At 45.5% G+C, this 16,558-nt stretch overlaps 2 protein-coding genes across 2 annotated transcripts; both read right to left on the reverse strand.

Annotated features, from left to right (window-relative positions):
• Nucleotides 1-775: 775 nt before the first annotated feature.
• On the reverse strand, nt 776-3,647 carry LOC101754126 (transcription factor RF2a). Its single transcript, XM_004974009.2, has 4 exons — nt 3,049-3,647; nt 1,771-1,903; nt 1,401-1,485; nt 776-1,303 (listed from the first exon to the last, which is right to left on the reverse strand). The coding sequence occupies exons 1-4, from the start codon at nt 3,645-3,647 to the stop codon at nt 981-983; spliced, it is 1,140 nt and encodes a 379-aa protein (XP_004974066.1). The 3' UTR covers nt 776-980.
• A 2,651-nt stretch (nt 3,648-6,298) lies between these two features.
• Nucleotides 6,299-16,099, reverse strand: LOC101754518. Its single transcript, XM_022827370.1, has 8 exons — nt 15,801-16,099; nt 14,595-14,827; nt 14,313-14,515; nt 13,713-14,154; nt 13,274-13,633; nt 13,017-13,195; nt 9,647-12,916; nt 6,299-9,168 (listed from the first exon to the last, which is right to left on the reverse strand). The coding sequence occupies exons 2-8, from the start codon at nt 14,794-14,796 to the stop codon at nt 6,592-6,594; spliced, it is 7,233 nt and encodes a 2,410-aa protein (XP_022683105.1). The 5' UTR covers nt 14,797-14,827; nt 15,801-16,099; the 3' UTR covers nt 6,299-6,591.
• Nucleotides 16,100-16,558: the final 459 nt, after the last annotated feature.

Here is a 16,558-nt window from a genome sequence, read left to right on the forward strand (position 1 = left end):
TTTCGTTTACCGTCCGGGGTGAAGGGCATCGCGACCGTTGAATCCAAAATAAGCCGCTGAGATTCGATCTGACGAAGGAGGCAGGGAGTGTTATATGGGCCAATACCAATAGGCGGCCCAGTCATCTCAGCCCACTCTACGGCGGCGACGGCCGGCGCTGCGCCCGACGTCGTCGGAGCCTTGTGCTCCGGTACTGGTACGTGTTGCTCCGCCACCTCCGGCGCTCGTCGGGATCCTTCTCCTCCCGTCGCCTACCGGCGACCGCACCGTTGCGTTGTTCAAAGCCGACGGAGTAAAGATGAGCTTGAGCTCGACATCAGGAAGAGGTGATGATCAGATCTCTCATACATGTTGACACTTCACACTTGGCAAGCTCTGTTGTCAGGAACCAATCGCAAAAAACTACCGCCAGGAAAAAAAACAACTGCACAAATGGCAGATGGTGAACCACGAGCTTCTGGATTTCTCAGCACGCCGATGGACATTCATCCATCAGTAAGCAAATATTTCAGTTTTTACTTTCAACAAAAAAAGGGCGGGAACTCCAGCGACAAGCTGTTCATATCACCTGGTTCACTTTATTCATACCATTTGGCAGTGACATTCCATCTGATCAAAAATGGCAGGTAAAGTATTTTAGATAGAGGAAAATGTTCCAGGGCAGGTAAAGTACGAACTGCACAACCTGCCGATTCGATGAAAACAAAACTACAAACCAAAATACAGTAATAAGGTTTGTGCTTGACTATGCAGTATAAGTGTATAACCAGATATAACATCCTTGGAGAACCAAGACACAGGAACTTGATATCTGAGTGTATAACCTCCTTAACTATATCACATTTTTTTTGAAGGAACATATATCACACACCTATACTTGGGCGATCGATAATTCGATACCCAAAACCAAATCATCCTGACATATGTATACCACAATTTCCAGATCGACAGCACCCTCCTCCATCACTGATGGTGATGGATCAGCTGCTGCTGCTCTCCGACCACGCGTCGCCCCACCACTGGTTGGGAGCAGGCGCCGGCCCTTTCATGTTCAGGTTGATCGCAGCCTGCTGGGTTTGCAGAGGGTGCAATGGCTGGTTGGGGAGCAGCTGCTGCTGCTGCTGCTGCATCGCCGCGAAGGGTGGTGGCATTGCTTGGTTAGGGTGAAACATCTGCTGGTGGTGGTGGTTCGCACCGAATGGGTGCGGTGATGCGCCGAAGTTCATCGCCCCTCCACCGCTGCCCATCTGGCCTGTCGCCATCTTCAGCCGCTGGAGCTCCGATTTCAGGGCATCGTTGAGAGCTGGGGATAGTGTTTCAAGACAAGCAGGAAGGTATGTAAGTTTTTCGATTGTGTTGTCACCAGAGCATAACGGGTGTTATAATGATGGAAGCTTTACCATCTTGTAAGTGGACTTGATGCTCTGTGTTCTGCAGACGGAGCTTCAGTTCACTGTTCTCAGCTGTTAGCCCAGCTGTGTCTCGCTGTTTGGATCAGTATAATGGAGGGAAGAATGGTTAACTATATGAAGTGGCCATCGATGGAAAATAAACATGGTAACCGAAAACACAAAGCAAAAGCCTTTACTGCCCACTGCAAGAAACTAAATGTTGCATCGGATTCAGATCCAGCAAGATAACTGTTGGTTTCTACTGCTGATAGTCTAGAACATCATGAACTACCCTAAATAATATCATAACAATTTAGGACAGTAATACTAACAATTCAAAATTATATGACAATCACCATAAGAGAAGAAGTGTCCACACCTGTAGCAACGCCAGCTGAGTTGCCAGTGCTGTGGCTTCTCTCTGCATAAATTGCACCTTCCGTTCAAGTTCAGCAATATACCGCATCTTCCTTTCTTTTGATCTTGCTGCTGACTGTCTATTATTTATAATCCTATCACATGATTAATCAGGTAACAGTCAGAATAGGTAATTCAGCAATTTCTTTTCATATTTTCATATTCCAGGACAAAAAGAAAAATGGTTGGTTTCAGTGCAAAGTTATCCTAGTCCCATTATGCTTACAGCTTTATTTCTTTTGTGTACCAGTTTTCCCAAAGAAAAAACGCCAGGATTTCGTTTTAAATAAGTTAAATTACATCAATACATCACAATGAAGAGGATTAAATCTAGGGAGTAGGGACAAACTCCAAACTATTTACTTGCCATCAGAAATAGTCGTTCAGAATAATATTATAGGAATGCAAATATTTGTTACAAATCTGCCAAGTAGTCCGAGCATAAATGTGGAACTGCAATGCAATATATAATTTATTTGGATTAGAACCAAAAATAAATGCACATTTTGTTCCATGCCTCATGCTGAATTTCTCGTAAGCCTTTTTTAATAAAAAAGGAGTTCTCATAATTCTTGGCAGTTAGTTTATCTCATGACAGAAAATTGGTAGCCTTTCTATATCTATACCAATATATAGAAGAACAAAACCAGAACAGAATCATTCATAGACAAAGAATAGGCTACTATACAATATCACTGCAACATGATCCGCAAAAAAAAAGGATTTAAGTTTCACCCCATATATACATCTCTACCATTTACTAGCACAAAAGATTCAGCATATGTTTGTCAAAAATAAAATTCTCTTAGGTGGTAAGATGCGCAGCCACCATAAATCAGTATTTTTCTATAGTGAGAAAAGGCAAGAACGAGTGCTAGGTTGTTTGGTCACTAGTCCTAGTTGCGCGCCCACACCAACCCGCATTTGAGCCAATTCCAACGCATGCTATCACCCTTCACTTCCTTTTGGTCAATATTCGATAAGGAAAAAAAAACCAATCGATGAGTTCTCTTTCATCATATTTGACTCCTTGTGTTCCATGCCATCTATTTTGCATCAATTCTTACCGAATCATCATGCAACAATAAGAATCTCTACCCACAAAAGTACAAAATTCATAGGCTTTTGATGACAAAGAGCATTTGATGGAGAACGCATTCAGATGAAAGAAACATAATCTAACAGATGATGAAACTAAATAAAGAACAAGCAAAAGAAATCCACAAAAGTGATACCGTACCTTTTTGCCTTCTTGGGGTCGATGAGCGCAAGTTCGGCGAGCTTTGCGGCGGACATTGCCTTCTTCGCCTCAACCGGCGACACGCCATCCATCGCCGACGTCCCAAAAAGATTCTCCGCGTCGATGGAGCTCGAGGCATCCATGGAATGCCTCTGATGGTGCCTCGGCCTGAGCCCTGCCCCAGGCGCGGCGGACATCTGCGTCGCCTCTCCCCCACCCCCCGCCATGGCGCACGATGACTCCGACTCCGACGCCCCGCACCGCGAGTTCAGCTTCTCGACGTCGAGAAACATGGAGAAGAGCTCCTCCTCGTTCTCGTCCGACAGCACGGGGCCGTCGCCGGCGCCGGGGGCGCCGAGGTCCAGGTCGTTGGGGAGGCCGATGATGTCCGAGAGCGCGCGACGGTGGCCGGGCTTGCGCACTGGGGAGTCCGGCATGCGGCTCATGTCGCACTCCGTATGAGGTGCCGGCGAAGGCGCCACCGCGTCGCATGAGGATTGCATCGCCGGGACATTGCCGGCAGCACAGCTTCCTCCTCCTTCCGCATCGCCGCCGCCGCCGCCGCCGCCTCCTGCGATCGGTTTCGTGTCCATGTTCATACGTGATTGGTACCAAGAATCTGCTCACAGGAGGCGCCTTGACGCAAATACGTTGGCCCAGATTACGCTGCGAATGATGGAGAGAATGTCGAACAGAAATTCACGGGAAAGGAGAACAAAAATAAAAAAAATGATGTAAAAACAGTATAGTTTCGAAAGCACCGGAAGAATATTAGATCCAAATTGCTTATGAAAATTTGGAATCATGCAGAGAAGAACCTATCACCTGCGATTTGAGTGCTCAAACGATCAAGAATCGTGGAGGAGCAAAGGAGAATCGACTTGGAGATCCGTGCAACTCAATTTTGGATCAGAGACAATGTATAGAATGGAACAAGGAGAATCGTGGAGACTCGGAAGATTTATATAGGACATTTGTAGGTAATAGAAATTTGATGAGGGTGTGGATCACGTGTGTGAAATGGAATAAGAGAAATGGATAATTTTGTCATCGAACATAACATTCACATTCACATGTGAATATTCAAGACCGGATATTTTCCTTAATCTTAAAAAAATAACATATTTTCCAAAATAAAAGAGGAGGTGGGGTATAAAACACAATTATCAGTTATGGAAGGTGCTTACACATAGTAGTGATTACCTAAAGAACTGCATTTTTTGTTTTCCACCACAACATATATGCAATGTGTATGAGGACAGCTAGTTTCTTTTTTCAGCACGTTATTGGCTATGCTTGTAAGGAGGACAGGATGCTTAATTTTGCTTTGTACGGATTAACTTTTATGCAGCAGCCTCTCTCTTTGAGCACTCATTAAACCGGCATTCTACATAGTCTATGACAAGTGATTTGGATGTAAAAGAATAAAGAATTAAAGGATTCTTTTGGCCCACTCGGTTGTGATAACCTGTTGATTTATGAAAATAATAAAAATGTTAACTACATCTAGACGTAATATTTCTCTTATAGAATTTAATGATAAAAAACTTAATCAAGCACTTCCAAATGTGTGAAATAACATTGTGCAACATTTGATTTGTTTCCCTCTTGATACTTACATATTTTATTCATATGAAATCAATGGAGCCACTTGTATTGCAATTATGCCCGAATCAATACTTAATTATTCCAATTATGAATTTTACAACACGATATGAACCCCTGACCATGCGTGCTAATGTTAATCTTGGAACATATATATGATCTCACTACATAACTCCAAAGATCTCTATCCTTATTAGTGCAAATTCATCCTAGGACCGGACTCTTTTTTTTTCACTTCTTGCCTGTGAAATTTCCTTCTTAACTTAGAAGGCCATTGCTATGTGTACAATAATCTGTGTATTTTTTTTCTTCTAAAAGAAATGTGTACATAAAGTACAACTTATATTGAATGATTCAAATAACTTTCTTGCAAACATGTCAATGCATCGAATGGACTACACAGGAGATTTTTTTTACGAAACAGGAGAGGCACGCTCCTACTGGTTATATATTGAACGAATAAAAAGTTATGTACAAGAAGCAGCAGAAGGGGTAGAGGAATTACAACATGTTATCTACCTATATTCGTGTGTGTTTAGTGAAATTTGAGTGCTGAGAGGCGAACTGAGCGTAGCTCAGCTAGCAAAGTTTCTTGTGGTGGAACCTACCCACCAGGGTTCGAGTCCTTGACTCGTCAATCTCGAGGATTTGCCGGCTCAGTATTTCGGAGATGCTCATAGGGGGGTTGCGTGCGTATGTTCGTAGGGGCGAGTGTGCATGCGTGTATGTGAGCGTCTGCCTCTGTACTGTGTGATTCGAAAAAAAAATCTGAGTGCTGAGAGGGTGCACCGCTGGCAATTACTTCTGTTGGATGTTTTGAGCTGCAAATTTTTGCTATAATATAAACGATACGATTATCCAAATAGAATTTGTCCAATGTTAATTGAATTGTATTGTCCTAGGATACAATATGTGTGCATTGTAATTTATATATCGTGCATTCTAAAAAGAGCCAAAGCGTCCGTAACTGATTGTGAATACATGATGTACCTCCTACGGGAGAAAAGGGGGTAACATGATGGAGGTGGTAGCCTGTGGGATTTGGGAGGTCTATGTGATGTTTTGGACCTAGGTGACACACTTTAAAAAGTTTTAAATTTACGTATATCTATAGTTTTAGTTTTGTATATCTATAGTTTTAGTTTTGTAATTAGCCTATGTTTAATACTCCTAATTAGTATCAAACATCCAATGTGATAGGTACTAAACTTTAGGACGGGATGTTACGGGGTATCCAAACACCCCTTTACTCCTCCAGGATATTATGGTTGCATTCATTGTACTGTGTGAGTATGTGAATGTCCTTGCCTCCTTGAGAGAATTGACAATCACAACCGGCTCTGTGATTTCGATGGCCCTTTAGCAACACGACATTATAAGCCCTTCAGGCTATATTTTTTATTTATAACATTATAAAAGAGATAATAGTACTAATAATATATATTTAATTTTTGAAGAACAATGTGGATTGATATTTATAAATTAAAAGAGTGGTAAAATAAAACTAGTATGATTACCTCAAATACAAAGATAGCCCTACTAGCATATATAGGAGGATTTTTAGGGTTTATAGTACTCTTGAAAGAAATAATTATCTATGTTAGTAGCTGGAGAGAAGACATGGAGTAAAAATCGGAAATACGAAGATGGGCCCACATGTTAGGAGATGAGATTTGGAAAAAGAAACTCGGAGTACATTTGTAGCTTGCATTCGATTATTTCTGGCCACTTATTGATCGTACCATCACTACTACTATATAGTACGATCCTACGTGTACAAGTACCACAGAGTAGTAAAAGTAAAACTAAAAGCGCAGAGAACAGCAGCAACACTGCAGCTCAAACCCCAAAAAAACCAAGAAGAGAAACTGATGCTTCACCAATGCTGCTCATGGCGATGCGCCGATGCCTCACCTAGCTTCCTCGCTTGCTGTCCTGCTACATCCTGTTCCTCACGATCTCCTCCTTCATGGCGAGCCCCAGGGCGCCGAGGCAGCCGCCGTCGTCGACCCTGACGCCGGGCATCGCGACGGCGCGGCTGCCCACGAACCCGTCCTCGCCGATGTGCACCGCGCCGAACTTCACCTCCCCGCCCTCGCCCTCGTACACGTGGCCGAACAGCAGCGCGTCCCGACCCACGCTCGCGCCGCGCTCCAGCCGCACCATCTCCGGGTTCAGCAGCGCGCCCATGGAGTCCACGTACACGCCGTCGGCCGCCGCCACGGACGCGCCCATGGCCCGCATCCACACCGCGAACGGCACGGACCCGGGCGTCAGCTCCGCGAAGTACTCCCCGGCGGCCGTGCGCACGGCCTGCCAGACCGTGTCCAGGAACACGGCCGGCGACCAGATGTGCACCGTGTCACCCTCGGCCCGGCGGCCGACCAGGGCCCCCTTCGCCGCGGCGCAGGCGGCCATCGCGGCGGCGCCCGACGTGACCCAGAAGATGGGCAGAGTCCAGTACAGTGGCGTGCCGGTGGCCGTCGACGCGGCGAGGAGGGCACGGAGGGGGGAGAAGATAACCAGGCCCATGGTGAAGTACGGCACGAGCGTCTGCAGCAGTGGCTGGCACAGCGTGGCCCAGACCGCCTGGTACCATGTCCTAGCCAGCGTCACCTTGGTGCCATGGCTGAGGTTCGAGCTTGACCGCGTCGCCGCGATGACCGGGCACCCTGACAAGTCGATCTTGGTGTCCGACTGCTCCAGGAACGCCCGCCATGACGCCGGCAGCGGCTCACCATTCCGCAGGCGTTGGCAGATCTCGTAGACCAGCGAGCGGCCATGGTCGATGGACGCGCTCTGCGTGCAGGACGTCGCCGGGATCACGTCCACCTCCGGGCACCGCAGGAACGGGTTGAACTCGAGCTTCTCCGTCTCCTCCGTCGGGACATTGCTGGCGAGGTTTATCTCCCCGACCTCGATGTACGGGAACTCGGCCTCGTCCCATGGCCGTGTGCAGTCGAGGGCGACGTCCCGGGCGGCGCTGTCGGCAGGGACATCCCTGAGCTGCAGCTGGAAGACGTAGCGCACCCCATCGGGAGACCCCACCTTGCGACGGAAGTCGTCGGCGAGGAAGAGCAACGGGCGCGTGTCGTCCTCAGCCCTTGGGATGGCGCCGGTCTCCGGCGGCAAGATGCCCCGGGGGACCACTTGGCCGGAGTCCTCCGATACGTCTTTGTCCACTGGGCGGAGCTTGAACTTTGCGTACATCTCCTTGCCGTCCTCGAACCGCAGCAGCCGGCATATGTTGGAGTAGTAATGCAGCACGGTGTACGAGTCGGTGTTCCGGAGGGATCCCCAGACGGCGTCGCGGATGTGTGGCGCTTGCTTCACTTGCTCTTCCCTCGCCGCCAGGCCACAGACGAGCCAGGTGGTGAAGTCAGCGATGGTGCGCGCGTAGAACGCCTTGCCACTCTTCAGGGTAAGGTCGAGAAGAGGCACCTCGCCATCGTCCGTGAGGATCCGCACTGCCGCGCCACGCGCGTCGAGCCTTGCATCGTCGTCTGCGCTGAGGCTGTTGCTGTGCCGGACGATCACCGGGAAAGACTTGCCGGCGCCAAATATCTTGTGCTTGGGCAGTGAAGGTATATCTTGGTACATCTTCAGAACACCCCGCCCGCTGACGCCGATGCGGTGGAAGTATCTTGACTTGACGTTCATGGTAGTGATGGCCAGGTTCGCTGCAAGGTTCCCGACAATCTTCTTGTACAACGGGTCCATCTCTTCAATCCGCTCATCTTCTGTGTGCAAGGTGTTCTTCACCAAGGTCAGAGACTGTGCTCCGACATAGACGCCGCCTCGCTGGAGAACTGAACCCTGCGGTGCGACGGAGACTGCTCCCAGGATGACATTCTCTTGGAGGACTGAGCCAGGGAGGAGCAAGCTGCCACTGCCAACCACAGTGTTGTCCTGGACCTTTATCTCCGCACTGGTAAACCCTTTTGAGTAGAACCCTGGAACGATATTGCAGAAATCGCCTAGATGGACCCCATCACCGATGCTGATCAGCTCAGGATTTGCCACCGGATTGATGGCTCGGATAGAGCAATGCCTGCCAATCTTTGCTCCGAGAAGCCTCAAGTACATGCAGAAGGCTTCTGTTCCGGATAGCATCTTTGCAAATCTGAGGTGTGCAGCGATGGTTATGCGCCGCTGGATCAAACTTGCCATATCCTTCTTGGCCCCTGACCTTGTAGCAAGAGCTTTGTTGGTGATACTGGTGAGAAGACTGAGGATGATCCCATAGCTCAAGTATGCGAAGGCGGTGAGGAGGGCAAATGACACTGGGCTCGTGGTCGTCTCCCGGACAATCACAGCATAAGCGGCAATGACAGCGGGTAACCAGTGGAAGGCACCAGCAATACATGCAAAGGAGAAGTGCTGAAGTGAAACCGTTGCACCAGAGAAGTGGTTGTACAACATGAAGACTGTTGCACTTGACAGAGCACCCAGGAAGCCTATCGCATAGATGCTAACAAGGTGTTCAAGTGCCATGTTTGCTGTCCTTACTTCTTCCTGCAATAGATGGTCAATAAATAACATAAAAAATCATTCAGTTGTACAGACAAATATGAGGAAGGTGGTCCTGAAAAAATGGTAGAGCATGTTCTGCGGATGCAAAAGAGAATTTCCAATATCATCAGATATCGAGCTAAAAACAGAGAAAAAAATCTCGTTTGTGCACAACAATACACCTTTACAACCTCAAAGAAAAAAAACACCTTTACATTTTCTTTATTTTCTATGGCCTTCCTGATAAAAATTCTCTGTTCCTTCCTATGTCTCAAAGACATAACCTCTGGTTGTAGTACTGGAGAGTCAACGCAATTGCTAGGAACTTCATCAACGACTATGCATATAGGCGTATTTATATGCAGCTCACTAACTTCAAATGCTAGAAATAACCAGCTTAAAATTCTACTTGTTTTATGCCTTATTATCTTAGGTTATTAGCACAAGAATTTGGTGTATAAATTCAACTACTTCTAGTTACCTTCATGTATGCAGAAGTTTTGCTAGCCAGATATGCCGATTTCCCTTGTTCGGTCTTGTGCAATGGTGGAACCACAGCACCATTGTGCACAACAGTGCCCTTCTGGAGGACTGCATAAGGGCCAATTGATGCATTTTGTCCAATCTTGACATGCCTAAAACTCAGCACTTCATTACGGACTTCATGGCCCAGAATGAGAACACCTTCTGCGACCACTGCACCATCTGCGACTGCTAGTAAGGATGGGTCCGTGATGTCTACTGTGTCAATGACAACAGATGACCCAATCCGAGCTCCTTGCATCTTGAACCAGTAATTCAAGAATATTGTACCCTTTAGATGCACAGCTAGCATCTTTGCTGCTAATGATTGTGCCTTGTTTAGTGCCCACCATTTCACGAAATCAACTGACCATATCGAAACACCAGGGGTTAGAACATAATTTGGCTGAAGGAATGACTTCCCCAAGATAGATAGGGATAATGACGTGAACAAGGCATAGCATATCCATGCAATAGGTGCCAGGACCAAAGAACTAAGATAGGTCAGCAGTGACAATTTCACCATACTGACCAAAGATAGCATGGCCATGTACATCGAACTAGCAAAATATGCTGGGAGTAACAGGATAAAGCAGACATAAGTAAGAGCCAGGATCTGGAGGGTCCCAATAGCAAAGACACTGAGATCTGAAGTACTAGCATCTATAGTCTCTAGATTCTCATCCTCAGCAGAGCAAGATACATCAGGTTCCATCTGTGGTTGTGACTTGTGCACCAAATTCTCCAAGAAGCTAGCAAGCTCAGCAATACAGCTTGCTGTAAAGATGTCAATGGCTCCAACTGGAATACCAAGAAAATCTGAGAGTTTCTGGGCTGTTCGGACCACTGTGATTGAATCAAAACCATAAGAAGGTAGACTATCAGTTGGAGAAATTTTGTCCTTTGGAATGCCTGTTTTATCTGATACTATCTGTTTTAGAAACTCAATAATCTCCTTGGACGTTTTCACTTTGCCTCTGGGCTGAGGTGCCAGCTGTGGTTGTGATTTATGCACTAGATTCTCCAAGAAGTTAGCAAGCTCTGAAATGCAGCTTGCAGTAAAGATGTCAATTGCTCCAACAGGTGTGCCAAGAAAATCTGAGAGCTTTTGTGCTGCTCGGACCACTGCAATTGAGTCAAATCCATAAGAAGGTAGGCTGTTAGTTGGGGAAATTTTTTCCTTTGGAATACCTGCTTGATCTGATACTAACTGCGTTAAAAACTCAATAATTTCCATTAAGTTTTTCACTTTTCTTCTGGGCTGAGGGAGAACGAGGGGATCAACAGTCTGCTTCAAGGAGGACCTCCTGATTTCCATGCCAGTTCCTGTAGTGAGAGACCGAAAAAGAGATTTCTTCTTAGATATATGGTTACTATTTGCCAGGCTAAGAGTATTATCAACAAACTGCTTCATGCATTCGAATCTCCGTATTTTCCCGGATGTTGTCTTGGATAAAGTTCTAGGCTTGATAAGCTTGACAGATGCAATAGTTACACCATGCTCTTCCGCTACACGTGTTTTGATGTTGTCTGCGATCTCTTCAGAGACTGCTTTACCCTCCCTAACCTCAGCGATCACAACAAGTCCAACCTGATCAGAAGAATCAGGAATTGAGATGCCTTTCTGGGTTAAAACTTCCTCGGGAACACCAACAACAGCACAACAGCCCGGTCGAAGAACATCAGAAGAACCTTCCACTGTCTTCTCTACATCTGCAGAATAAATATTTCTACCAGCAACAATGATAAGATCTTTGATCCTTCCTGTAATAAAAAGTTTACCATTGATTATCCTTCCTAAATCACCAGTTCTTGTGAAATTTTTGCTAGGGTAATTCTTGAGCTGATTGCAAAAGGTTTTCTGGCTTATTTCCTTATTGCTCCAATAACCAACGCCAGAACTAGGACTGCTGATCCATATCTCACCCTCAGCACCATCCTCCTCATGCTCTGTCAAAGAGTCTGCATCAACAATTTTGATGGTAATATCTGGATCATCTGGATCAACATACCCACAACAAACTCTTCCTTGCCAATCTATGAAAATGGGCTTGCCTTCACCAAAGGCACAGCTAACATAGACACAGTTTTCAGCCAGGCCATATCCAGGAGCAAGTACACCTTCAGAAAAGCCGAAAGGTTGAGTCAACTCTATGAACCTTTTAATAGTTTTTTGCCTTACTGGCTCTGCTGCAATCATGATGAAGATCATGGAAGAGAGGTCATAAATTTTGTTCTTCTCGGCCTCAAGCCGTCTTATCACTAGTTCAAATGCAAAATTTGGACCTGCACTGTGTGTTCCATGGTAGTCATTTATTGTTTGCAGCCACAGGAGGGGGTTTCTGATAAACGTCATTGGTGAAAATAGAATGGAAGTTCCTCCACTTACAAGTGCAGTGAAAAGACCCCCTATTAGACCCATGTCATGGTACTGTGGAAGCCAACTGATAAGGACAGTTTTTGAGGTACTTCTATATCGCTTCTTCATCATCTTCACATTGTGGATTAGCCCACCATGTGTTATCATCACACCCTTGGCATCACCAGTGGAACCCGACGTGAATTGTAGAAAGCATAGTTCACTTGGCTGGGGCTTGGTAATCATAGATTCAGCACTTTCTGAGTTGTAGCTGTCTGGACTTCGTCGATAGTTCTTTATCCATGAGTCAGTGTGAATCCAGGGGAGGTCAGGCCACTGAGCTGAGCATTTCTGAGCACTCTTTGCTAGAGTGACAATATTCTTGACATAGCCTGCGCGTACAGCAGCATGGTATGAAGAGGTGGATAGAATTGCCACAGCATTGCATGCCTTAGAGATATTCTCAACTTTGAGAAGCGCTTGCCCACCCCTTTGCATTGGATCAGGGGGCAAAACTGGGACTGGTATAACTCCTGCTCTGATGCACCCAAAGAATGCATCAACAAACTCCAAACCAGGTAGATGAATAAGGAGAACTCTGTCACCAGGCTTGATAATAGGCTTCGTGCTTGTCAATAGTCTATATGCAATGTGAGATGCATTATCATGAAGCTCCTGGTAGGTTCTACGATTCACGATCTTCCCTTCTTCGTTGATCCAAGTGTAGATAACCTTCTTTGCCGTGACTTTATGAGTTCCCCAGTATTCCAAATATCCATCCAGGGATGGAAGATCGGGGAATTCAACTCCTTCAAGCTCACCAATATCTCTAGGAGGTGAAGGATTTCTTATGGACAGAGGAAACAATCTCTGCATAAACAAAGTACTGACAGATGTAAGCACAATTCCTTTTGGCAATAGAAGTTCAAATAATACTTGAAGTATATCAGGACAGTATTTTCTAGCTCACCTTAACATAGGGAATCGTCGGTAGATCACTGTCAATGGCAAAGTGTTTACAAACAGTTGAAATGGAGTATAACGCATTTCTTTCAGTTAGCTCAAATGCCAGCAGACCTCCAACATAGTAAGTGTTCTGAAAGCCTTGCAACTCAGACTCCACCCTTTCGTAGAATCCATTTTTCATGTCTGCAATGCAGGAAATCACTGTGGTTGGAATGCAGGAAAATTAAATTATTTGGTAATCAAAACCCTGTCGACCAATACCTTCACTGCTGACATGAGGGAAATACTTGAATCGCCGCTGTAAAAGAACTTTTTGCACAGTTCCCCCCATAGAAATCACGACATCAGTTACACATTTAGCCACATATGACCCTTTGATGTCTGCCGAATTCCCATAAGACCAAAACAAGAAAATATCTGTGTCAGCAAAAAATCTTTGCATTGCCACTGGATGCCCTAGTGTTGTTGGATCCTCCATGTATTCTCCAAAGTAGTAAAATCCCTTTGGCATGTTCTCAAATCCTTCAATCTTAACAACAGTAGTATAGTAGTCAATTGTCTGTACCTTACTGAATAGTTCTCTTTCAAAATCATTCAATTCTACCACTTCATTTTCTCCATCTGAACAAGAAGGCATATAAATTCAAAAGGTTGGAATACTGGCTTCAATCGAAAGAAAGGTTATTTAAATCATGCTTACCTGTCAGACTCGAAGATCGATATGTTTTACAATTCTTGAAAGCAATAGCACCTGACAATATGATTTTGTCGAATTCCCTAACTTCTATTTCATCATTGTTTTTCTTGATAAGTACACTTGCGCCGCAGCTGTCACGCTTGACTCTCAGAACCTCCGTGCCACATAGAACTTCAAATGGTAATGACTTACTGAGTTTCTCCCACAAACTCATGTAACCATGCTTAAAACGCCGGATCTTGCCAGCCATAGAGGTTCTAGTAAACTCCTGTATGAAAGCATAGGGCATGTCTTGAACAAAACCATAGCCAGAAGCAGTGTAACCATATGCTACAGATTTTGGCACTGAATTTAACCCATGTTTCTTCAAAAACTCAAGAGTTGGATCAGAGGCCAATCCACTGACAGCATGAATTCCCACTCGTCCTGACCTATTTGCCTCATCCTATAAGAGTTACCAAAGAACATACATGTCAACAAAAGAGAAGAAAAGAAAAGGCTATCAAACTGTGAGGTAGACTAAGCGATTAGTATTTTTGGCACTGAAATCATATTTCTTTTGACCCAGTTATAACTAGTAGAAATTATTCTATAACAACTTACCTGTAATTTTAGCGTTAGGGATACCATGGATACATAGTCCTCAGCCACTTCAAGATCTCTAATATTTCCTGTTTGGCTGTCAATCAGAGCAAGCTTGTGCGAATCCATCTCTTCAAATTCAGAACCTAGTTCCTTTGCCAGGTGAGTTATAACAGGGGCACTGTTTGCTGCTATAACTTGTCCTCCCAGATCATAAGTCCTTCCTGAATAACAATGCCATTGATGATTAAAGGAGCAGACAACAAGACAGTTGAATAAGAGTGAAATAGTTAAGTTCCTCACCTTCGATGTCAATGGACTCGCACATCCCTGAAACATTCTGGCATTTCTCAAACACGGTTACATTGCGATACCCTAGCTTAGCTAGTGCATATGCTGTTGATAAGCCACTTGGCCCTGCTCCAACTATGCCAATTCTAGTGTCTACTGGTAAACTTGGATGCAACTTGCTGAATTTATCATCTATTGATTTTCCTTGATACATTTTTGACCTATGGTGGTCCTTGATAAATCACCTGTGAAATTTATATAGAAAAACAATGCAATGTTAGCACTTTTGTTTTTGACATTCATTTCTGTTCAGCAGAGGAACTTTGGACAATATGACTTGCATTTCTCTTAAGAATTGAAATTATTAATTCCAAACAATAACTTCAGGATATGTCAGCTCCCATTGTAATCAACATATCAAGTAGCCAATATGAGATTGTAAATTTGAGTCCTCATATGAAATGTCTACCCCATGATAACAAGTAAAAATTTTACTGCATGAAACAGTAGTTTGTTGAACAACATGCACTTGCCAAATAACTAATTTGTTGTGGTGTCGCGTACGATATGACATGATGATTAGCAAGACAAGAAACATATTTAATTTCACCATATGTTGCTGACTACAAAGCCAAAGTAGGCATAAATCATCAAACTGTGCTGTCAAGAATAATATCAAGCTACAGACAACTCCGCCGAGAATGGAGCTTTAGTCAATTAAATGGTTCCAGCGAATCAAGGGGGAAAACGGATCATTGCTAACATGCCTCAGTTATCGGTAGCAGCCAAGCAGAGCAATGAGCAAACGCAACAAAAAGCGGACCACCAAGGAAGAACATGAAGAACCCAACAAGGTATGAGACTTGCCGTGCCATGTACAGCACCTGCAAATCACATTACTATGGGATTGCACATTTACAATCACAATCCAAGCAATCCCGGTCCTAAAAAAAGGAAGATATTGTAAAAGTAAATCCAGAAACAGTAAAAAAAACAAATGAAAAGGTTAATCAGAATAAACTATTTTGTTTAACTAATAAACACGTACACTTGCGACTCTGCGATCATATCCCCAGGCGCAGCGCATACACGAGCACGAAGCCACACAGAGCAAGCACAAACAATGGCTAGAGCCTAGAGCAAATATAGCAAGGAGGACGGAGCAGGGGTTGTCGCCCCTCGTCTCCGAGGCGGGAGCGGGCGGGGACTGAGCCGTACCTCTCTTCCGGTGGGTGACGAGGAAGCGCGGCGGGTTGGCGCCAAATGGCAGCTCCCTTTGGCGAAACGGGGGTGGTTGGCGCCAAATGGCTGCTCCCTTGGCGAAGGGCGTCGTCGTCCCGGTGGTGGTGGCATGGCGAGGTGACCTCAGGGCGGAGTATTTAAGCCCGCGAAGATTCCCCCGCCCCGCCAAGGGCGTCGCGACAAACGGGGACGGGGGCGTCGCGGAGTTACGGCCCCCCGGCGGCGATGGCGACCTCGCGGTCGCGGAGTTACGGCCAAGGGGATGGGCGGGCATATTCGTGGTGAACCCCCCGCCCCCGCGGAAGTTACCGGCCGGAGCGGGCTTGTGGCCTCCGCCGGCCGGAGCGGGCCGGGCTTGTGGCCTCCGCCCGCGACGTTGCTTTCTTTGGGCAATGGGTGGGACCGCGGGAGAAGAAGGAGAGGGGGGCACGGTAAATTTTTTGATTTGTTTTTAACCCGGGGTTAGAATGGTAAATATCCAAAGAGGTCCATTTCCGGCCTGTTCGCTTCAGCTTATCATCCGGCTTATCAGCCACCAAACAGTATTTTTTCTCTCATAACAAATCAGCCGTTTCAGCTTTTCAGCACGCTTATAAATCCAGCCGAACACGCCCATCTCTCCAAATAAAAACCGGTTCAGTCCCGTTATTGTTTGGAAATTACAGGTATCTTTTTGAAAGTTTTGAATATCATTTTTGCAGTTCTTTTTTTCGGAAATTTTAAGGTCCATTGAA

This window comes from Setaria italica, chromosome VI, assembly GCF_000263155.2.
Source record: "Setaria italica strain Yugu1 chromosome VI, Setaria_italica_v2.0, whole genome shotgun sequence".
In the NCBI taxonomy this organism is placed as follows: Eukaryota; Viridiplantae; Streptophyta; class Magnoliopsida; order Poales; family Poaceae; genus Setaria; species Setaria italica.

Coding starts and splice junctions, on each gene's coding strand:
- LOC101754126 (XM_004974009.2), bottom strand. CDS start 3,647: ATGAACATGGACACGAAACCGATCGCAGGAGGCGGCGGCGGCGGCGGC. Junction 1,904..3,048: donor GACCCCAAGAAGGCAAAAAG/GTACGGTATCAC, acceptor ATCATGTGATAG/GATTATAAATAATAGACAGT. Junction 1,486..1,770: donor CTCAGCTGGCGTTGCTACAG/GTGTGGACACTT, acceptor TGATCCAAACAG/CGAGACACAGCTGGGCTAAC.
- LOC101754518 (XM_022827370.1), bottom strand. CDS start 14,796: ATGTATCAAGGAAAATCAATAGATGATAAATTCAGCAAGTTGCATCCA. Junction 12,917..13,016: donor CGACGATTCCCTATGTTAAG/GTGAGCTAGAAA, acceptor TTGTTTATGCAG/AGATTGTTTCCTCTGTCCAT. Junction 9,169..9,646: donor AAACTTCTGCATACATGAAG/GTAACTAGAAGT, acceptor CATCTATTGCAG/GAAGAAGTAAGGACAGCAAA.